The sequence below is a fragment of the Dicentrarchus labrax genome, unplaced genomic scaffold (genome assembly GCF_905237075.1).
Source record: "Dicentrarchus labrax unplaced genomic scaffold, dlabrax2021, whole genome shotgun sequence".
NCBI lineage: Eukaryota > Metazoa > Chordata > Actinopteri > Moronidae > Dicentrarchus > Dicentrarchus labrax.
The window spans coordinates 20314553-20337467 of NW_026136704.1; the positions used below are offsets into that span (position 1 = coordinate 20314553).

The 22915-nt window shown below is 42.2% G+C and overlaps 2 protein-coding genes across 4 annotated transcripts in view; both read right to left on the bottom strand.

Moving 5' to 3' along the window:
- The window catches only part of prkd2 (protein kinase D2), a 35961-nt gene extending 32525 nt beyond the window's left edge, over positions 1-3436 (bottom strand). For both annotated transcript variants that reach the window (XM_051396622.1, XM_051396621.1), the window contains exon 1: positions 2332-3436. In XM_051396622.1, coding sequence (XP_051252582.1) covers positions 2332-2670 — 339 coding nt within the window. In that variant the 5' untranslated portion in view covers positions 2671-3436. The remainder of the gene's footprint in view (positions 1-2331) is intronic.
- A 1872-nt stretch (positions 3437-5308) lies between these two features.
- Positions 5309-22506, bottom strand: strn4 (striatin, calmodulin binding protein 4). Of its 2 annotated transcripts, XM_051396623.1 has the most exons (19): positions 22001-22506; positions 15067-15170; positions 14832-14908; positions 14558-14636; positions 14246-14431; positions 13514-13576; positions 12947-13124; positions 12670-12826; positions 12008-12103; positions 11513-11631; positions 11233-11408; positions 10994-11041; positions 10765-10886; positions 10510-10677; positions 10283-10423; positions 10052-10150; positions 9865-9951; positions 9292-9480; positions 5309-8446 (listed from the first exon to the last, which is right to left on the bottom strand). In XM_051396623.1, exons 1-18 carry the CDS (start codon positions 22307-22309, stop codon positions 9311-9313), a joined length of 2379 nt encoding a protein of 792 aa, XP_051252583.1. In that variant the 5' UTR covers positions 22310-22506; the 3' UTR covers positions 5309-8446; positions 9292-9310. The 2 variants fall into 2 exon arrangements, with proteins under 2 accessions (XP_051252583.1, XP_051252585.1); XM_051396625.1 differs by lacking the exon at positions 13514-13576 and having other exon boundaries at positions 22001-22505.
- Between the last annotated feature and the right edge of the window lie 409 nt (positions 22507-22915).

Genomic DNA, 22915 nt, shown 5'->3' on the forward strand with positions numbered 1-22915 from the left:
ACAATTACAGGAATGACAAAAGCATAGACCTTTTTTTTTTTAATTACCAAACTGCCAGTACTCCTTTAGTGATGCTTAACTCCTGATGTTTGAGCTGTTCCACTAAGAGCTTATATTAAAAATTCTGCATCTGACCAATGCCATGATGTGATATTTACTTGTAAAAGTCAGTGACACCCTCATCTGAATTGTGTGATTAAAATCAGTTGATTTCTCTAAGGAGTTGCTGTTCTTATTAGTCATAACAGTTTCTTTCATGTATATTTTCAAACTGATCCACCAACAAACTTGCCATAGCTTAAAATAAGTCAAAATAAATATAAAAGCACCTTAGCCCTTGCTGGTTGATCATGGCGTACAACAAAAAGCCTTCCAGCAGCAGTGTCCCCTTGTCACATGTCTTTTATTAGCTTTTCCAGCTGTGTCTCGGTCCCATGTGATTCCAATGCACAACAAAAATGTGAATCCATGCACTTGATTTATACAGAAAATGATTGCCATATGATTATGTCCTCTGAGGTGTCTTTTACTGTGAAGCATCTGCAGGTGTTGTTGAATGTTGTGTGGTGCTTTTTTAAGGGCACATCACTTGAAAAGAAACTTTTAAATTTCATGACAGCTTTGGAAAACCAAGGCAAAGGAAAATAAAGGCATAAAGACAAACAAACAACAACAACCTCTCTTACATTACAGAGGCAAGCAGTTTTGGTTTGTCAGAGAAAACACAAAAAAGAGGAAGAAAAGGCCACGAGTGAACTGCACAGGCTGAGACATGCAGTCGCTGTATACATTGTGATGAAGGTAAGCGACACCTCGTACTTGTTCCAACCATATCTGTTCCCATCATATGGAAAACACGGTTTGGAGCAGAGGTATGTAGCAGAGATCATCAGATTTATCTCACTAAATTACACCAAGTACATGACAGAGAACCACTCATATGAGAGGAGAAAACAAAGACCGTTGTTCACAAAAACAGATTATCAGAGTGGGTAAGCTGGTTGGAGAGAGTTACAAGTATTTCCTGGAATATTTGTGATTGTGGGGAGTTTTACAAAGCTGCTCTGAGCAGGCTGTGGAAATGTGCTAATCTAATCATCTACCAGTCTAATTGGCAGTTAAAAACACATGGGCTGATCAAACTACCACACCAATGTAGGATTATCTCCTGTGTGTTCTATTACAGGCCTATATAGTAGAAATGGTCACTGTGAAAATGTGCTGCTTTGTATTGTTGAATAAATTAGTGCTGTCGGTTCTCAAATAAAGACCACATTTCCCATGACACCCATTGCTTCCTGCTACAAAGAGGATGTTACTGCTTGTCTTTGCTTTTCACAACTCTGCACGTTTGTTTTGAAGTTTTCTATTTCAGGTTAATAAAGAAGATACATTTGTTTGAAGACTCAGACTCAGAAAACCACGACACTCCTTATGCTTTAAACTGCGATCCAGTGATGTAAAACACAGCGGAGATCCTTGCAAATCTTTTGAATGATAGCCTTGTTACGAATGTTCCAAAATCAATTGCAATTATTATTTAATAATAAATTTGCTGAATGCTGAATGCCACATTTGAATACAGTGGGATCATTAAGTGAAATGCAAAACCTCTGATGTTGCACTGAGGAGAAATGAAAGAGACTCTGACCATCACAAAGAAAGGTCAAAGTCATGGAGGACTCTGACAGATAGAGGAAGCATATTCAGATTATATATAGTAAATTCACATCCCTCTACAAAAAAAAAGTTAAGATGCTCCTCAACAACTGGATATCGACTTTCTTTTGTTTAACTGCACGTTGAGACATGTTTGTTTTTAAAACTAATAAATGCGAAATGCAATAAAGTGCTCTAGATGTTGACCTGTGTTTAAACTGTTGTTTCATGTTGCCCCATTAGACCATCAAACATCCCTCTGCCCGTCTGCTGTGCTAGATGTGGCATGACAAAGCCTAACTGAACAGTGTTCTCTCCCAACTGTGTGAGGGGAAAAATGCTAATTGCTGTAATTAGAGCGGAGCAAAGTTGTGACATTTTGTACATTTGCACAGAGTCTCTCACTGTTCAAACACTTTGTCTGCTTGCATGTTTAACTCCTTTTATTTACTTATGAGAATAGTCAAGTGTAAACAAAGGTTTTTGTGGTAGACTGGGACACAAAAACAAAGAGTGAAAGGGAAGAAAAGCAAGTGCACAACCCAAACTGGTCATCTGACAAAACTGATCTGAAAGTGTAGCATAGGACTTTGTACAGGAACCACTTTTCACATGGAGATTTACCTCCTCAGTTCACACACACACACACACACACACGCACACATTTCCTACCTTTGTGTCGACAATGGAGCAGGCAATTTGTTTCACATAAGCCAGGTCAGCAGTCTGGGGCATCAGGACAGATTCTCTGGTCAGGCCAATCTGGATGATGAAGGACACCCCTGCTGGAGTTGGAGGCAGTGAGGGCAGCACCGGCAGCACAGCCCCACCAGGAACCTGCCCTAGTGTCAGGTCCATCACAGGAAACCCACCTTGAGTGGGCAGAGAGGGCATAGATATAGGGGTCCCCTGCTGCATCACAGCTGAGCCGGGTGGTGAGGAGCCCCCAGGGGGAAAGAAGACCTGGGCCATGGCCCCTGAGGAGGGCATACAAGGGCTAGCGTTAGCCATTCAGAGTCCCCGTCCGCCGGCTGCCTGAAGCTCTCAACATACACACTACACAAACACACGCCCAGGTGCAGTCTAGAGTTCTCAGAAAACCCACAGTCATTCAAACTGTCTCACTGGAGGAGAGAGGGGTACTCACACTGACACATGGGCACACACTAAGCACAAAGTCCCAGGGTTTTCTCTGTGTCCTGTGTCCACCCCCTCCCAGTGGATGAAGGAAGAAATCCTTATCCAGGAAGCGGTGTTTTTTTCCCCTCCTTTCAGCCACTTCTTTCTCGCTCTTTCAGTGGCAGACTCCTGTTATTGTCCAGGCATGACAAGCATGAGCAATGTGTGTGAGAGGCTCTTAAAAAAAAAGACACACTGAGGGTGGGGAAACAACCCTCCTCCACCTTCTTCTTCCCTCCTTCAGCTCTCTCGTCCAGAGTTGCTCCTGCAGAGGAGAAAGTCCAAAGTTGACTGTGAAACTCCCGGCCCGTGGGAGAAAAAAAAAAAAAAAAACAATGCCAAACTTTGTTGTGCTCTTCCCCTAGGCTGAGTTACAAAATGGCCTCCTTAAACAGGAAACTGTGAGAATGAAGGAGAGCAAGACACTGCACTGCTTTTACAAGTCTTTCAGTTTCAGCCCAGTTCAGTCTTTTTTGTAAAAACACACACACACACACACACGCACACACACACACAGAAAGAGAGAGAGCTGTCTGAGGGTACCTCCCTCTCCCCCTCCCTCCTGCCCTCTTATCTGTGCTTTTGCCACAGCCAAGGAGGAAGTGAAATGACAGACACAGCCTGAAGCCAATAGACTCTCAGAAAGTCCCGCCCCTTTGACTCCATACTCCCAGGGTTTCTCCCTCCTCCCTTTCCTCTCTCTCTCTTTCTCTCCCTTCCTTGGTTTGGGGTTATCCGTCTCGTTTGCTCCTTCCCTGAGCAGAGGCCAGCAAAAGATCCTCTTACGTTGCCTGAGGGGGCAGCTCCACGGCTCAAAAACCCCTCCCATCTCTTCCTCATCTTCCCGCTTAATACACTAGCTGTTCCCTGCCTTGGTTTTTTACTCTGTTACACCTTTTTTCTCTTTGCATTTTTAGTAGACACACCTTTGCCTGACTTGCAGAATAGGAACCCGCCTATTGCAGAGTTGTTTTCATGCAAATTTGCCTGCAGGGAACTTTCATGGTGAGTGTGGTTTTTTTTGCACGCACCAGGATAAACAGTATGTTTAGAAATGAGGCTGGGTTACCACAATCGTCAGTATGACTGTGACTTTGCACCACTTATCTTATTTTACATGCAGATGAAAACAGTGACTTTCTGCCTTTGGTCCCTCAACAGTAATGCTGAAACTCACTAACTACATTAGGTTCATCATCATCTTCAGCTTACTTTCTTCCCAGTGCCGTTATATCATGCAATCAATCCAATTCATTAGAACAAATTAATCACAGGCAACTGCACTCAGCTGAAATGCTGATGTGACAAGAGACCTCATAACTCGGCAACTGCAAATAATGTTTGCTATGATTCTTCATTCCCCCACAAGAGGGCAATGTTTGGTATAAATGGATACTGAACAATGAATTCCCAAGTAGGTTGGTTTGTTGCCATTTTACCTGGTGATTTTGACTCATATTACAAATAGACATATAACCACAGGTAAAACAATCAGGTGCTGGGTGATCTAAGTATTTTCCATTAATAGGGAAACATAACACCCAAGATGCACCAAAAATGATAATATGGGATAAACCCAAGCTAAATATGTATCAAATACTTGAAAGATAAAGCAATATTTTTCTTTTATTATTATTTATTTAAAATCTCAAAAAATAAGATCTAACTTATTTAAGTGCTTAAATGTTATACATCATGTATGATGTAGTGGAGAAAAGGCTCTAAAATATAGATAACATATTTTTTAAGTGCTTTCAGCCACAGGGCAGCACGGATAGGTTGGATATGTTAATCCATGATTTTTGGTTTGGCCCGACAGTTAATGTGTTTTTGATGGCTGTGCCCATGACTTCTGTTAATTTCACGAATCAAGACTTGGATGTTGAGTGTGGAAGTGCATTCTTGAAACTTAAAACAGTTTGACAAAATAAGTCACCCTCCACTCACCAAATGTTTTACTTATTATTTCACTTGGATGTTTAGGCTTCACTGTGCAGAAACAACATTTGTGCAGTTTGATACCAGAAGAATGTTTTCACATTCGTCTGAAGAGAATAAGTTTATCTGCACTCAAGGGGATATTAATAAGACTGGTGTTGGTTTATTCACTTTAAGCATGTGTTTTTCATCTGTTTTTGGAAATCAGTTTAAAGCCTGTGTTGCAAGCTAGGGGTTCTGAGCTTGACCGGTCTAATGAAAGACGCCATCATGTTGTATTATGGGAACTTAGGCATCTAGCGTCTTTAGAACTTGACAAATACTCTGCTGCTCCTCTTTAAAAAAAAAAAATGTCTCTTGAAAGTCTCCCAATACTAGCAAAATTAGCAAAACTAAAGTGTTCCATGACAGTACTTCTACAGTGTGTTTTAAGACAAAGGGAGGGATCATTCTCCCAGGTGTCCAGCTGTGTTTGAATTTTGTTTTGTATCCCTAACTAGAAGGCAAGAAAGACAACACAAACAACTCTCAATTCACTGTACAAAATCTTCATTTTTTGTTTTTTCTTCCTTAATGACATACAACAGGGGACCCGTAAACAAAAAGAGAAAGTCATTTGATACAAGCTAGAATGCAGTTCAAAAATATATAATAAAACAAAATTAATAAAAAGCAGGTCTCTTATCCCTTGTAGTTAGAGGAAATATTTTGAATACAGCTTAATATGATGTACAAAATATCACACAGTGATAAATTGCTAATAAAAAAATAAAAACACAAAGAAATGAGAGTCCTTTACCTTGGCCTCTGACTGGTAACAGATTTTTTTTTTTTTTAAACTTATTTTCTTCATTTTTCATGTTTTTTAATCATTTTGCTTTTTTACAAGTTATACATTGCCATTATCAATCACAAGCAAGTTCTATGCCTAGCAAGGAAGAATGATTCACTTATGATACTACAGTATTCTTACATCTTAATAATCATATTCATAATCAAAGAAAAGAAATGCAAGAAAAAAAACCAACAAAATGATGGACATTTACAGCACATAATGGCATCTCTAGTCATCATTTACAACCTCTGTTTCAGTTTCTTTTTCTTTTTTGATGTGTCATACTGATTTGTCTTTATTCTCAGAGTTGGTACACGGCAGCTAAGAGTGAAAAGAAAGCATCAGCAACGCTCACTATCAAATAACTGAGCCACAGCAGGTTCCACCCTTGTAGTATTTACTCCAGATTGTATAAGAAATAAACTGCAAAACATTATTTCTGGACCCTGTTTGCAACCGCTCATCACCAAAAGCATCCACTATTAGATGTAGTGCAAAGTGGAGCCAAATAGTAGTTAATGAGACAACAGGACGTTACGCCAGCAGCAGTACAATAATGAAGTTGCACCTGGTTGTTCTCTATGTCTAATTTCAGACAGACAGTCTACCACCCTGTTTCAGGAAAAAAGAAACTGGAACTACAAATGCTAGTGTCCCCATTGATTAGGAAAGGAGTGTTTACCTCTAGGCTACTTTGAACCCTTAGATCTGACCTCTGACCCCTAGTGTGACCCTGTAATCTTGAAGAGGAAGGAGGGTGCCCCTTGACCAATTGATTGAACACCAGATCATATCAGTCTCCTCAAGGTAATACAATAAAATGAACAGTCAAGTAATTTGAAGTCAGGTCAGCTGTTAAGGGGCAAATTTTACCTAAAGGAAACAAACATGTCCTGCAGGTGTCACTATAAACGCAGGACACACAGATAGAGATGTGAAGTGTTCTCAAAGGAACAATTTTTTCACCAAAGCCAAGTGTTATGTTCAAAAATAGCAGAACAACAGATCGGCAAAACAGATTAGGTGCTGTGTAATATCAACTGACACCCACACATCTTAAATCAATACTCTCTCTTATTCTTTCTGAAATGATAAAAGTGGCTGAATTTAAAATGGACTTTCGTCTTTTTTTTTTTTTTCCTACCCTGAATCTATTTCTCCCAGCTTGCCTCTTCAGAAAGAGATCAGCTTCACACCATTAGCTCTCGGGGTAATGTGCTACTGTGTCAAACAAAGAAGAGGGACCCTCACCTCGACACACAAGTGAACATAATTGTCAAGCTTTTTTGGGGGGAAAGCCTGAATAAATAACAACAAGCCAGAAGCCCGAGCACCACCTGCAAACTGGCACCGACTCGAAGATGAAATGAAAAAGACGATCTGAGCAGCTCTCATCTGAGGAAACTTTTTCAGTCCAGGTGATCCTCAATGTAATATAATTACCATCAGCTCTGTACACTCCTCACGCCTGAAAGGACCCAAGGCCGAGATTATTCACAACCCTCTACTAAGAACAGTGACCCTTAATTTCTGAAATGTGACCACAGTTAATTAAATGATTCAACGATGAAGTGTTATTTAAAAAGTCGATTCACTACGTACATCTATAGCCCAATGAGTGAGAAACACAGTCTCTCCTTCTCACACACAAACACACACACACACACACACAAACAAAACAGGTCCCTGATTCTGACTCAAGACTGACAAGGTCTTTCATAGCACCGTGATTTAACTAGTGCGTATACAAACACACGCGTGCGCACTCTTCTGTACAGTAAAAAGCACCAAATGACACAATCGGCATCATTTGTTGAGAGCATACAGACCGGCCTCACACCCTCTGTGGTGTAAGGCCTTGAACTGCTCTCTCGTGATAACCATTCTGTAGCTGTTTAATGTGGTGTGAGCTTAATCTGTACATCTGTAGAAATGAGTCATGGTTGTGGAAATAAAATTCAGCAGAGTGACATTTAATCTCACTCACACTCTTGCACACACACACACACACACACACGTAGAGGCAGAATCACAGGGACGCTTTAATACTCAGACAAACAATGAGACTTGGTGTCTTGGCCGTAAAGTTGAAATTAAAGCTATTTGTTTCAACACTGGTTAGCAACTGCCTAGTGCCTCTTCAGATCACACACTCACACACACACACACACACACACCTACGTTTAACATTCTCCAACCTTAAATACGACACCACACACACACACACACACACTCTACCTGGAGTCTTTGGAATGTAATACATTGATTCCCAATAAAGAGGTTGGTCAGGTGTTTTCTGCCGACACTGGGAAAAGGTTACTGTTTTCAGTCATGCCTACATAATGTATGTTAGCCACAAGCAATATGTTAACTATCAAAATCGATCTCAGATGAAATATGGTGGTGTGTTTGTGCGTGCTGTGCAGTGCGAGTGTTTCCTCGATCATACTCCGTGAAATGTGAGTAGTGTGTCAGCAAGTTCAAGCGCACAAACACACACACACACACACAAGTATGATGCTTTGTAATAGTTGGTAGACTGAAAAAAAGCAGAACAGAATATTGTAGTGTAGAAAAGAGTTACTCCAAACATGATTATTTGAAAACAGAGCAGCCATAATTTTTAAAGTTATAAAAAAGCAGTGTGGTTAGTATTACAAGAAGTCACTGAGGCATCAGAGAACAGTGAGGGAGACTGAGGGGAGGTGACGTCCTGTGGCAATGACCCAGCCAGTGGGGTGCAGGACAAGTGTGTGTAAGTGTGTGTGTGTAAGCAGGTGAAATCTGTCCACTGTAGTCTTCCATCTCTTTTGGCCCAGTTGTTTTCGTTGGACTCTAAAGGCAGAAGAGAAGATTAAAAAAAAGTTTGACCAACAGTGTCCATGACAATAACATAAAAGACAAAAGATATTAGGTCCCATGTAATTAAAAACATACTCAGTTGGTAATTCAGAGTTGCATAAATCCAAAAAAGTAGATTTACAAATTAGATAATTTAAACCCAATTTAAACTTCAGCAGCTCAGTGGATTATAATAATACAATTCTGTTAAAGGGGGATATATTGAGTTCAACTGTAGATTTACTTGGCTATCCATATATATTAAGAAATTCAAGAGGTTTGGGTATTTTGAAAACTGTTATTTAAAACTGGATTAAAAATGCAGAAAAAAATTTGATGAAACCTTTTTACCCGTAGAAAGATTAAAAGTGTAATCCAGCAATCAATTTAGTATTACACTTTCATAAAGTTAAGGGACTTGCAAAAGACAGATTTTTAAAATAAATAATAAAAAGAGAACCAGCAGAGGCCGAAGTAACCTGACTGTAAGTTTGTCATATGACTCAAGCTTCAAAAGCACTTGATTCTACAATTCCCACAATGCAACCCAAATGAGTCTTTCATTTATTATCCCCCATAATGATAATACATTTTATTAAAGTTATTTTCCCAGACTGTGGAAAGCTCCCTCCTGAGCCACAGAAGACATATACAACTTTCTTCAGGCTTAGAAGTACTTAATATGATAAATAAACTGATCTTTATGTATAAAAATCGTGGAGTGCCGTTGTGAGATTAATATTGGAGTAATAAAGAATGTTATATTGGAGAGTATGTGCAGGGTTTAGCAGGTTGTCAAATTCTGAGCGGTCTGCATCTCACTGTGTGCGAGTTCTCACCAGAATGACGACAGTGCTGTCAGACAAAGATCTTGGCAAGTGCATCTGCGCCGGCACTGGCAATGAAGGGCTGGGAAGGGTGGAAGGCCACGTCATGAATGGCCTCGTCGTGCTTCTTCCTGTGGGCCGTGATCTCCTGCACGCACGTCCTGTTGTCCAGCATCCACAGGCGCACAGAACAGTCGTGGCCTGCAGGGGGCAGAGAGCGCGTGCAAGCAAACAAACACAACAATGTTATGAGGAGCAAAGATCACTGTGGAGTACAATGTAAAGGAATCTCTGATATTGTTTTACAAGCTAGATTTAATGCAGTTTCTCCAGGCATGCATTATAGCTTAATTTTAGTGGAGACTGCAGATTATACAGACTGCTTCTGTTTATTTCATTTTATCTACCGTTTGCTGTAGAAGAGCAATTCTGTTGTACTTTTACGGTATAAATATCCTTGTTGTTAAAATACAGCAATTAATTGGATGGGTTGGATGATATTAATGCAGAAGAGAGGGAATAAGATCATAGTTTACAGTTTGCCTTTATTTTAGATTCTAAGATGTTCAGCTGAGTTGTACTCACTGCCAGAGATGAGGTAAGTGCCTTTAGGGTCTGTAGTAAGACAGGTGACTGCGTCCAGGTGAGCCACCATTGAGTGAACAACTTTTCCTGTACAAAACACACAAAGCAAGCTTATTTAGATCCAGAAATAAATGTAAACCTACAGAGGAAATTAATAGATGAAAAATAAAGCCCCTCTTGCAGATACCTGTCTTGTTGTCTAGAAAGCGGATGGTGCGGTTCTCATGTGCAGTGATGGATACGGGCTCAGATGGGTGACTGACCACACGGTTGATCAGCTCACTGCCTGTACAGGTTGATAAACAACTCCATTTTAATCCGTTTTATCTATTCTTCTAATTATTTGTATTTAACTTATCTTTGAACAAAGTAATGGAAATTCAACTGTTACAAATTGGGTGTTAAACCCAGAACATACCATCCTTGGTCTGTGTCTCTAGCGCAGTGGTGCTCTGCTCTGTGTTGAGGTCGTAGAGCAGCGTCTCACCGCCGTCAAACGACACCACCACCTGGTTGGGGTCTGTGGCCACAAAGGCCACTGAGGTGGGTGTCCCATGCTCTGGGAAAACACAGGAGATTGTGAAGTTGCGCGACATGGACACAAGGCTCAAAAGCAAACAGACATACTACACACAGATGGTCTACCTCTCTCCTTATTGAAGACAGACAGGCAGGGAGCTGAGTTCTGAGGGTCCCAGATGCGAATGGTGCCATCAGCTGAGCACGAGGCGAGGCGGTGGTGGACTGCCGAGTAAGTTAGACCCCACACACTGTCCTCGTGGCCAGCTAGTACGCTGCTCTCGATGCCAGGATCTGGATGGGTAAATGCACATTTTAGGAAAACGTAAGGAAAACTTTACTCTGTGACTGCTAAATACTCCGCAGTTGAGGTTGACTAACCATAATTATCATAAGGATCAACGTTGAGGTCTGGCATCTTCCAACATCTGACAGTTCCATCTAGACCTCCGCTGTAGCAAGAGTCTCCATCCTCGCCCATGGTCAGTGACAGAACGGCTCCGCTGGACAAAACGAGATAGAGCATCAACAAATCAGTGTGTGTCAGTTCACGACAGCTTTGTGCACAAGGTGCGAATTCATATTTGTGCACGTCTCAGACTCAACTCACCTGTGTGCTCTAAACGTGTAGATGGGCTCAACGTCCAACGCTGCATTCCTATGGAGGGACACAATCTTATAAATGTGCTTCTTAGTTTTATGTCTTTTAGTAGATAGTTGCACATAATTTTACATTATCTACAACTATCTACTACTGCTGCTGGGAAGGCTTTTGGAGTGAGTTTTACACATAAAGTGCTATATAAACGAATTTTCATTTCAGCTGCCTGTGGATCTAAGGGTTCTTACTTTTTAGAGTGCATGGCCTTGTTGAGGTTCCACAGTTTTAGTGTTCCATCCTCAGCGGCTGTGAGCAGCACCGCTTGGCTGGGGTGAAAGGTCAAAGCGCGGATGGCATCAAAGTGGCTGCGTAGTGTGAAACGAGGGTTCCATGTCTTCTTAAACTCCTCTCGGTTATCCTGCATCTGAGAGAACACACATAAAAAAAAAAAAACATTCACATATTTTGAGCGTGCAGGTGCAGGTTGGATTACATCCTGTATATTGACCAGAGCAAATGGGTAATTACATCCATGGAGAGATCGTTGTCATTGGCAACAGTGAGATCAGCCAGTTCGCCCAGGTTCATGTCACCTCCTCCAACGGCGTCCATGATGAAGACGTCAGAGGAAAAACCCAGGGCGCCGCCTGCAGGTTGGAGGTGGAAAAGTACAAGAGTCTACTGCGTCTTGAAAGATCATCATGGCCCAATACAAGCTGAGACAATGAGTATGTGTGTGTATATATATATATATAAAAATATGGCAACAAATCTTTGATTCCTTGGCAAGACTCCATTAATCCTGTTTTCTTACTCCCACACTGTGTACCAGAGGAAGTATTTATAGGTATAAGAGCAACTTTGCAAGTTTACCCCTACGCAGGTTTAAACATTGAACAAAACTGAGACATGACAGCATATCATTTCAGATTCAAAGTCAAAGCTACAATCGTGTGTGGGATACATGGGAGACTGAGGATAGTCTGTGGATTTCTATGGGGCATGTTGGGTGGGGAATCTTACCTTCCCCGGAGCGAGCCTGTCCCGATACAGAGGGGGGCGGGGTGGGTTTAGGGGGGAAGTCCGACATCATGCCTTGTAACTTGTTCCTGCGGTTCTCTGAACCCGGCAAGAGGAGAGAGACACAAAACATCCAGTCATGCAGAGAGGCGGAGGAAGGACGGAGTGGCCGACAGACAGACAGATGAGAGACAGATGAAAAACGCAAAACGATATACTTCATTCTTTAAATACATAACATTCACTCACACAAATTTGAAAGATTCTTTTTGTGAGAGGATGAACTCAATAAAAAGCACAGGCATACAGTGTAAAGATGACTCAAAGAATGAAATGTGGACATATAAAAAGAGAAGGCAGCATGCGTGATAACCTTTTGAAATGACCCCCGGACCACAGAGAGTACATCTACAGACAGAGATGACAGCTACACAACTGTAAAGAGTCACAGACTGACAGCTCGTGAAACAGGACAGAGAGACAGGTGGTTGGGAAAAGAGGTTGGTTTTATTGACAAGAAGAGATGCCAAGACACAATGAGAAGTAAAAGATAAAAAGGTGAGCAGGGAGTGGGGGAGGGGAGTGGGGGCAAAAAAGACAGATACACTGGTGGCAGTGATTCTGGCAGTGCTGGTGCTGATGGTGTTGCTATGGCAACAGCGTACCTAACTCCCGTCCGTCCCCCGAGATCCGGGCCTCTCCCGCCCCCTCCCCATCCTCCCCTGAGCCCAGGAAGTCAAATTCACTGAGGGCATCTTCCGAGTCGTCTTCGTCCTCCTCGTCTTCGGGGTCCAGGTCTGTGGTCATGGGCTCCGAACCCATCTGGACACAAGAGCAGAGCAGAGAAACTTCATGTCACTCACGTGATACGAATAAAGTTTATAGTCCGTAGTTTCCATTTCAATTATCTACCGGATTTCATTTCTAATGCACAGATCATACCTTTACACGAGACTTTTTGTTCTTGCGCGGTCCATCGATGCAGTCGGTGGCCATGCCTTGGAAGTCATCGTCCTCGTCACTGTCGTCTTCATCGTCGTCCTCACAGCCATGCAGGAAGGGGATCTTATCGAGCACTGAGCCACCCAGACGTTCCTTAGAGCTTTCCTTGCCCGCATTCCTGCAAATACACGCAGAATTATTCTCTCCATTCCAAGTTTAAAAAAAAGGGACACAAAGATTATTTAGGACGACAACTTGCAGATAGATGCAGGATGACCTCAATTACACTGTATAAGATGATATTAATAAAAGCTTGGCCACAGCCGTCTACATTACAGTACAGCCATTTTTATAATCTTAAAAATGCTTTTTGTGAGTGCAATTATGAGTTTTAAACCTACATTTCCAATATTTTGATAAAATGATCCCTGGTTCATATATGTATACTCACAGATTTCATCTTTACATGGAACAATCTGTACATGTCTGACAGGTACATACTGTATATTTTCCGTGCAAGGACAATACACAACCTTAACATGTTTCTTTTCTTTTTTGTAATCTTACCATGTTTGCCTGATGGAGGATGCCCTCCGTTTTAGACATCTTTTGTGCATCTTGTTCTGTTGGCTTTTGAGATTAGGATGTGCTATTGTTTCACTGTCTTCACATTTATGCTTGCACAGACATATGCACATGGATGCTACTCACAAAGCAGCCTTACCATACAATGATGACTCATCTCATGTTAACACTGTGTCACATGCACATTTTCTGTCTGGTAATTCTAATTTCTACTCTGTTTATAATGATATTCCACTCACCAATACATTAGGACAAAGATTATAAGTCACATTTCCCACTCTTCCCCAATACCCTGATTACGAACGTGATAAAGACCAGGTCAAAATGTCTTAAGAGCACAACCTACTGTGTGTGTACATTACCGCTTGAACTCAATTGACCTGGATCAGTATCACCATCATCATAATATTTCAAGGTCATGTATCTGAATAGTATAATCAGATTACGGCATGATGTGCAAATTAGGTCAGGTCTATTCAGGGTGACTCAAGACTTATGGCATTAATATTTACCCACAGGACTTTTGAACAACTGACCATTATAATAAATATTTGGTGGGAACATAATGTGCTTATATTGCACTGGAGGCGAACAACAAACAAAGTAAATGTCAATCTATTGTCGTGATTTTGTTGCAAACTGCGGGCGTCATTATTCTCTTGCAACGGCAAAGAGAGAGAGAGAGTGAGAGGATGTCTGCTTTCACAGCCTCACCTCTTGATCTGTTCCTCTATCTGTCTGACCAACAACGACTCTCCACCTGCCCGGGGCTCCGGCTCAGGACAGGTTTCACTGGGTGGAGGTCCGTTAGCCTCAGGGCTGCTCCGCCCAAGCAGGGAGCGCACACGCTTAGACCGCATGTCCAGGATAGTGTCTGAATAACCCACTTCCTCAAGATATCTGCATTTACAGGAAAAGGGACACATAAATATACACCCAGAACAATTCAAAACCAATGATAAAGTACTGATAGACATCAGAAAAAGTTTTCTTTTTAAAAAGGAGCTGATGACAGAGAGGCCTTACTTGCGTAGTAACTGACGTCCCTCCTTCCACGACATCTGATTGGCTGGCTCAGAGTCTGACTCAGCTGGCCCATTGGGAACTACAGAAAATAGATTGGTCAATAGTGATGCAAGAGCAAGGCATGGGCAGAAAAAGAGAAAAGCAGAAACTGAGTTGCTCTGAAAGTACAGCAGCAGTACAAGATGCAACAGCTGTAGATGATATAATATTTCAAAAATAACAACAAAAACAAACAAAAACAGAGTATATGCTGTGAGGGCTTGGTTAAACATACGTTGGTCTGCTTCTGTCTCTGGTTTCTTGTCTCCAGGACTCTGGTCGTTTCCTGTCTTCAGCTTCTGGTGCTTAGCCCTGCAACCCCACAAAAGACCACATGAGGGAAGCATTACAAGCAAATGCAAGAAAATCTTTCACTATCAAATCGCTATGCCTAAAGCATGCAACCATTACAAACCATTACGCAGGCTGAATGGGTAACAAACACGAGGACACGGGGACATTTGTCTTACCGCTCTTGTTTGAGGGCGTACTCCAGCATTTTGATCCGCCTCACCAGGTCCTGTTTCATATTTTCCTGCCCTTTCCTCTCACCCTGTAGGAATGCCACCTGAGCCTGAAAACACACACATACACCGGATGATAAGGAACACAAAGTACCTTCACACACATATCGCAACCACACACAAGCGTATATGATCGGAAAATCAATTAATGCCGACACTGTGACTGTGCTATAAACGCAGTGAACTGTATAAAAAAAAAAAAAAGCATGTACGGTTTGAATTAAGGCTGGAGAGTGAAGCATTTGATATCAATAGAGACCATGAACGCAAAGGAAAAAAAAGTTTCATGTGACGAGCATAACAAACATGACTTCTGAGAAGCCAGAATAAGTAGAGGGTTGTGGAACAGGGCTCTTATTTTTAACTTCACCTAACCAAGGCTCCAGTGCGCATCTGCAGCAGAGGAAAAACAAGACAGACTGGCCAAATCCAAGCATCCTTCCTTCGTGTGCTTCCTCTCTCATTTCCCGTCTGTTTCCTTCCTCACTTAGCTGATAGAATTCTTACCTTTAGGAAAGAGATGTTCCCTGCCCGTTCTTGCCATTTGTCAAACAATTAAAAAGGTTGTGTGAGAAGAAGAAAAAAAAAAGTGATAATGAGAATGATGACACTGTCAAATTTTGATGAGAACTATTTTTAGACAGGGTCTTCCCTTGAGTAAGCTATAAAGCAAGACTTGACAAAAATGTTAAAAGGGCTGCCGGAATGGAGAAAGGTTTATAACACAGGTTTCAGTGTTTTGCACAAGGTGATGCTGGTGGGCAGTTTCGAAGCACAAATGTGGTTCGCATCAGGCAGCAAACTACCTGCCCTCTATAGGTTGAAGGACAGAAATGCCCAAGCGGAAACAAATACATTAATTCCAGTTCGAGGTAGGTTAAAAAGGCCTACCTATGTTTCTACTCTCAGGGGTTGCATGCAGGTGATCGTAGGCACAACAGTTTTCACTCTCCTCCCTTTCTTTCTCTCTTTGTGCCAAGTGGTACTGGAGCATTAATACCGATTGTTTTACAGTCCATTTCTCCTCTGCACGTCCCTGTCTGTGTCCACGAGTCTGCACCCACACGCGTATGCAGTTATGTAAAACTAGAACAGTCTATAAACACTATCTCATGGGGCAGGCACTCGGTCTACTTGAGAGGGTAGTCAATCACCCAGGAAAGTGTGCACACACACACACACACACACACACACACACACACACACACACACACACACACACACACACACACACACACACACACAGAGAGTCATGTAACCAGCTAGGAGGGCTAGTGGAACACAGGATAATCTGCCAAGCAAACCTTACTTCTGCTGCTGCTGAGTAATCCTGATTAATTCAATGGGATTTTATATGCTTATATCTTAACATTTTGGAGATAATTGTCAAATCTAGCATGACAACACAGCAGATATGACCTAAGAGGTTGTGAAATACAGTAAGGGTCGGTTTAAAAAGTATTGCATTCATTTACCAAACTAGGAAGACTAGTGAATCACAAAAAAAAGTCTGCTTAGCCTGGTATAAACAGCCATGTTATAATATATAATTTGCTGTGGTTATGTGGCTGATAGCTGCTAGTGCTAGTTAGCTGAGCATTTTCCGGATGCACAAAAGTAGCAACTGCGCAGTTGTTGTGTTTTGTAATGGTAAATGCAATACTGTGTTTGTACATTCCACACAGTGTGACATTGTAGACAGTGTAGCACAATCAGATATAAAATGTTAACATGCTGAAATACAAGAAAAGCAGAGCTTGGCTGTTTCGGTAGCTGGGCAGTGTCATAGTGTGGGAGGTTCAGATATAAGAAAACAGCATGTACATTATGTACTGGGTACCATAAACGGTTGAAAACAGATGGTACACGGCTAAGAAATACAAACAAGCTCACATTACAATGACATCCTCAAAGTAAAATGAGATAACATTTGCTTTTTATCAATAACAATCAAGCTTCAACTAGAATGCACAACAATAAAACTTCCCTTTAAACATTTCCACTGTTCTGATATGGAAGTCTGTTGTGGGTCAAACAGAGGGCAACTTGGGTAAAACCACTCAAATCCAAGGGAGAGCCAAAGTGGAATATGAGGTTTCACTGCATGCAAATAAATACATCTTTAAGTGTGCAGTGTGCCGACTCAGTAGCTGTTCAGTTAGTAAAAACATCATCGTCAGCTCAGCCTTGAGACGCACAATCATGCTCAAAAACCTACTGGAAAAACTGTGACCAAAATGGTTAGATGCTGAGCTCTTCAACTTGCAAATGGCTCTCATGTCAGACCTGAACTCAACAAAAGAGCTTGAACCCGCAGCAGCAGCAGCAGCTTACTGAAGCCAGTCAGAGGCAGAATACAGTAATGTCCCCTTGATCATTTACTGATGTACATTTGAGTCACAGACTACAAATCTTTAAATGATTTGAATCAGAAAAATGCTTTGTAATTTTCCACCTCTAAATGGAATGTGTCTACTTCACCCTTCAGGGGCAGGGCACACATTTCTACTCCTCCTCGCACACCGACGAGCTACAACCTGCTCACACACAGATAACCATCTTGTGCGCAAGTGTCACGCCGAGTTCCTAGAAGGACAGGTTCCCACTAGTGCCCAAAATCCCTGACAATGGTTTGTTTGCTAAGAGAGAGAGACAAGGCTGTGTGTGTGTACACACACACACACAACCAGATACTAACATGACAATGAACGCTGACTGTAAGAACTTCCTTTTCCCAATACATAGAAGGTGGCCTGAACAGAGGGATTAGTGTACCAAAGGGTTTATTGCTGTATGTCTATGTACTTAACTAGTCATTCTGCAGCTCTGACCTGGTTTTACTTGCTCTTCCTTCCTACAGTATTTCTCCTGTGAAGTGGTAGGCTAATGGGTGAAACAAGGTCCCACAGCTAGAAGCTCCTATTAAGGTTTGTGAATACATTAACAAAAACTGATTCATTACTGAGGCAGCCAGATTAGTATTGTTTTTTGCTTACGCTGGTCTTTGTTATTCTGCCCTTTGTCCGGTACAGATTGGCACAACATTGTTTTTAATTCAAGTGTGGGACCCAGGCCAACAGAAGTGAGACAAGGCAGTCCATTCATCAGCTATTAAAAGGTGTTCTTATTAAGAGGCTGACCCACAAAAAATGAGCCAAAATGGAATGAAAGATCACAACAGCAGTGAAACAGCAGGTCAAAAAACATCAGACTATTTAAAAGACAGGTATACTCAGACATGTATAAGGTTTTAAAACCGGCCCATGTCGAGGAATAATAAAATGATTAGTAAGTCTTTTGGGTGTCATCTCATATAGCTCTGCTAATGTTGACATTGGTTATTTTCTTTGTATTACATTGATAAACTAACAAAGGAACCTTGTTGCAAGCAAACCTGTCGTGCCATCTGATCTCTCTTTCCTGTGGGTGGGTTTTCCTCCATGTGGCCTACCGCTGCTGACCTTTCCAGAGTTTGTTGTAACATGGAGAGCTGACACATTTAGCCAGTCACTCTCTACTAGCTGCAGAACGGGGTCAAGGGCAGCTTTCCTCCTCCACTGGCCACCCTCCATCTTCTCATCCCTTCATCCCCATGAGAGAATCCAGGAGCCAACAAGTAGAGCAATGAACTTTTCTGGGACAGTGCGCTCCAATGGAGTGTGTTACAGTGTGTGTACGTGTAGTATTTAACAAGGGAATGACATCCTAAAAAAGTTGGGCTTGCTGCCTAAGTTTGATTAGAAGATGCTCCATAAGCACTGGGAGGCAAAAATAGATAAAATAAAATACTGCATGTCATGAATGTGCTTGAATAAGAGGAAAAAACTAAAATCATGAGATTTTCAAGATTTCAAGGGAAGAGCTGGGAATTACATACGGAAAAAAGGAAGGGAAAATACTAAAAATATATTAACAACAACACATAACAGGAACCGTCCAAGTCTGCGTGGGTGGGAGGCACACACTGTAATAATGCAGTACATATGGATGTCATATGTGTGTCATAGCTGAGAGTGCGAAGCTATTAATTAGAGATGTGTACCCAGGGCCCCCGGGGCCACACTCAACAGGAAGTGATGTCATCTGGGTCACCAGTAATCTATTCTACACAACTACTGATATGGTTAATACAATTAAATAGCTGAAAATTAGAATAATGCAAAGGGAAACAGGTGAAGGTCTGCCCTTTTACCTGTAGAATAAACCCACTGATCTGGTTCCATGTCTGCTGCAGTCTGTTTGTATATCAAATTACAATGAGGACCAGCGAAAAACAAGCCAATTCCTTCAGACACAGTGCAGTAGTAGTGTAATTTGATAGAATACAGTGGGGAAAAGCTTCTTGCGTGACAGAAAGAACAAGGCCACTGCCACCTGTCCCCTGGTAGTGCTGGGACGTCCCACCTGGCCCAAAGCGGGGAGGGCCTTCATTCCTGGCCTGTCACTGGAGACACGACACCACAGGTGGCCTTTCACACCGAAGAAACCCACTCACAAAAGACAGCACATGTGTTACAGTCTCACAGAGACAGGCTAAACACAGACATCCACACTGTCACACAGACATCCACACTGTGACACAGAGACACACACAGTCGTAAGATGATAGTGTTAATCTCTGTCAAAGATCGTTCTGCTGCTGTTGCAATCTATGATTGTGCGTTCCTTGTTAGCCTTATGAATACCATGAAAGCACAAATTGTCATTCGCAGGCAATATGTGAGCAGACTATGGACAGATATACCAAATGCTTCAGACTGTACAGGACATGCCGAGAGCCCTGCGAGCATGCTGGCAACAAAAGCCAGAGGCCTGTGGCCTGTGGGTGTTAAAATGTAAGCTAGGTCAATTTTTCAGCCTGGCACTTCAGCGATCCTCGCTTTCTCTCAGCACAGAACGTGGTGCTAATTGTACCCGTGAAACCAGACCATGTGCAGCAAATACGCACACGCAAACAAAGTTCCATAACAATCACTAATGGCATGTCGGACATAGCGATGGCCTGCTTCTGACTTCCATCCGCACACACGGCTGTAAAGGCAGCGAGCACAGCCCGTTTGTTATTGTTCATCCATATTTTATCAGGCTCCTATTTATAACTACATAGGTTTCAGTCAGGGGCAAACTGAGAAGCAGAGTGACAGAAGAGAGGCAATGATATGTGTTTTTTTTTTTTTTTTTGCGGTTTTGTCAAGCAGCTCGTGAACTCCAGAAGATGGTTCATCCTAATTACAAGCAACGTGTGGTTACAGGAGGAAGACCACATATGGTGGTAGGAATGAAACGGTTCATCCCTTCATTCCAAACACAGAGTGAAAAACATCCTTGAATGTGTGTGTATGTTTTCCTAACCTGCGTTAATCCTGGAACAATTTGATGAGTATGCACAATCTTGCCCAGCAATGCTCTGCCTCACACACATGCATGTAGGAGAATTGCATAGTACAACCTCTGTCTTCCGCTGCCGGTCGATGAATAACGGCAGCCATTTAGGGGACTCATGCCTGGCTCAAGGGCATTGCTATGGCACTGACTCACACATTCACATAGACTTTTCTAGGTGTTTCACAGATTTATGACTGATGACCTATAAGATACAAGCTCACTTATTTAACCAGGCAGACAAATACGTGTTTATAATCGGCAGGTGATTTTACATTGTTGTGTCTTTCATATTTAAACGCATGTTTAGTTGTAGATAGGATTGTGCTTGACTGATAACAATCTAAAAGACAAAAAGTATGAATGATACAGAAAAATACACTGCATTACAAACATACCATCCATGTTCATCCACCACAACACTGACTCATCCGTCTGTGTGACAGGCCCCTAATTCAAAATGTTATTTTCCTTTCAAATTCTACCAGATAGACAGACTTACACATTACTACAGACCAAGGCTTGTTAATATTAAGCCTCAAAGAACTTCATCTGTGGGGGATTTTGCAGTAAGATGTTCTTTAGTGCAAAAACTGCTTACAAAAACTTGCTGTCTGTCTGGTGTGCATGGCGATTGGCGAGAGAAGCCTGTCTGAAAAGGTCACCCTGCTCACTTTCTCTCAGTGTCCCAACTGTTTTGTGAATAAAAACAACATTAACATAAAACTAGTCCTCATGTTATGGTGGAATTTCGTTACATAAGGACAGCACTCGGGACACAACTGACCCTCAAATAACGATCACTCTCAAATGCAGTTATTTTAAAGGGGAACTCAAATCTGTGTGACACTGTCATCATCTTTCAACCACAACAGCACAGCCACAAATCACTTGATTTGTCCCCTGTGGGGTATGAAAACCTGATTAACTGTCTACATTCAAATTATGATTGCACATGAATGCCAGAAAAACATTTTGACATTTTGAAAGGAATCTGACACAGACATGTCTTTGATGCGTACCTGCATTAATATCATGGAGACAGTGCAAGGTAGCCACACCTAAACTGTTTACCTACCCATTTTATTGCAGGATAAGTTGCTTGCTTTTGTATCATTTAACTTCGTGGTGTATATACCTGTGAGTGGAAGTAACTGATTGTATGGGCATGCTAAGGCCAAAAGGCACAGATTATTGCTGTCTGGGGGAAAAACTGTTTATTCTATGTTTAATGGTTGTTTGGCTTCTGGTGATGATCAGCTTGAGGTCACAGAGTCCCTCAGTGCTTCTTTGCTGTCTAGTAATAACACATCCTGGTCAATACAATATGATAGGGTGTAATGTTAGCCCGTTAGCATTTTTGTCACAATGATACTGATTGATTGTGGGGCATGTGTACTGTCACAAAGCAACACTGAAGGAGCTCCTGCAGTGTCCGTTCTGGCCTTTATTCGGCGGCACCGTTGCAAATGTAGCCTAAATGATACAACAAATTTACCCTGAGTTCGTCCCTCTCAGCCTCCCAGCGGTATTTCTCGGCCTGGAAGCGTCCCCACTCGTACTGGATGAAGTGCAGGATCCCAGGAAGCGTCATACCCGAGTCCCCGTCCTGCAGCTCCCGAGCCTGCGACGATCCGGGCATGGCTCCGGCTGCTGCTGCCGCCGCCGCTGCCGCTGCCATCGCCCCGGTCGCCGCGGCTGATGTCGCCTGGCCCGGTGCTGCTTTGGGCCCGTTTGGGTTGCGCCCCGCTCCGCTGCCGCCTCCGGAGTTCGGGTTTGGTCCTCCGCCGGATCTGTCCGCCTCCATTTTAACCGTTCAACCTTTCGCCAGGATAAGGAGGTGGAAACGGACAGAGTGTACGAACAACAATAATAATAAAAAAAGTACCTCGTATCCTTATTCCAACCCAGCTGCACTTCACTATAAGTGACCCTCTTTTCTTCCTTTTCTCACACGCACAGAGCAAAATTACTATTCAGGTGGTAAAATACTACACTTCCGCTTTCGAACCTTCAAAATAAAACGCGATCAAGCTGCATATTTGCAACATCGTGTCATGTTTGGTTACCAATAAATCATATTCAGTGTACATTCTTACTTGGAAACGTTTGTTAATGTAACATCTAAATGTGGTTATTAAAAGTCTATCAACCGAAATGAGTGTTATGAATGTGGTTTGCGGCTTTTATTTTGTATATCCGGATCTGTTTCCGCCTCCTCCTGCTGCTGCTGGAAATGCCCACTGTGGTTGACAAATAAAGGGCCATGTTTGCTGCAATACACAGTGAACGTGTCGCTAGGGGAGTTTATTTCCTGCCATTTTGTGAGCAGGGATGTTTGAGGACAGTGAAGTTAGCCAGAATTACCCACAAATCTGTTTCCTGTTTGAACTTCCATTAAAAAATCTCCACA

Excerpts from the sequence above, each read along its gene's own strand:
- strn4 (XM_051396623.1), bottom strand. The coding sequence starts at position 22,309 with ATGGAGGCGGACAGATCCGGCGGAGGACCAAACCCGAACTCCGGAGGC. Across the intron at positions 12,104-12,669 it reads GGGGGACGGACGGGAGTTAG|AGAACCGCAGGAACAAGTTA; the intron begins GTACGCTGTTGC and ends TGCCGGGTTCAG. Across the intron at positions 10,424-10,509 it reads TGTCTTCAATAAGGAGAGAG|AGCATGGGACACCCACCTCA; the intron begins GTAGACCATCTG and ends GTGTTTTCCCAG.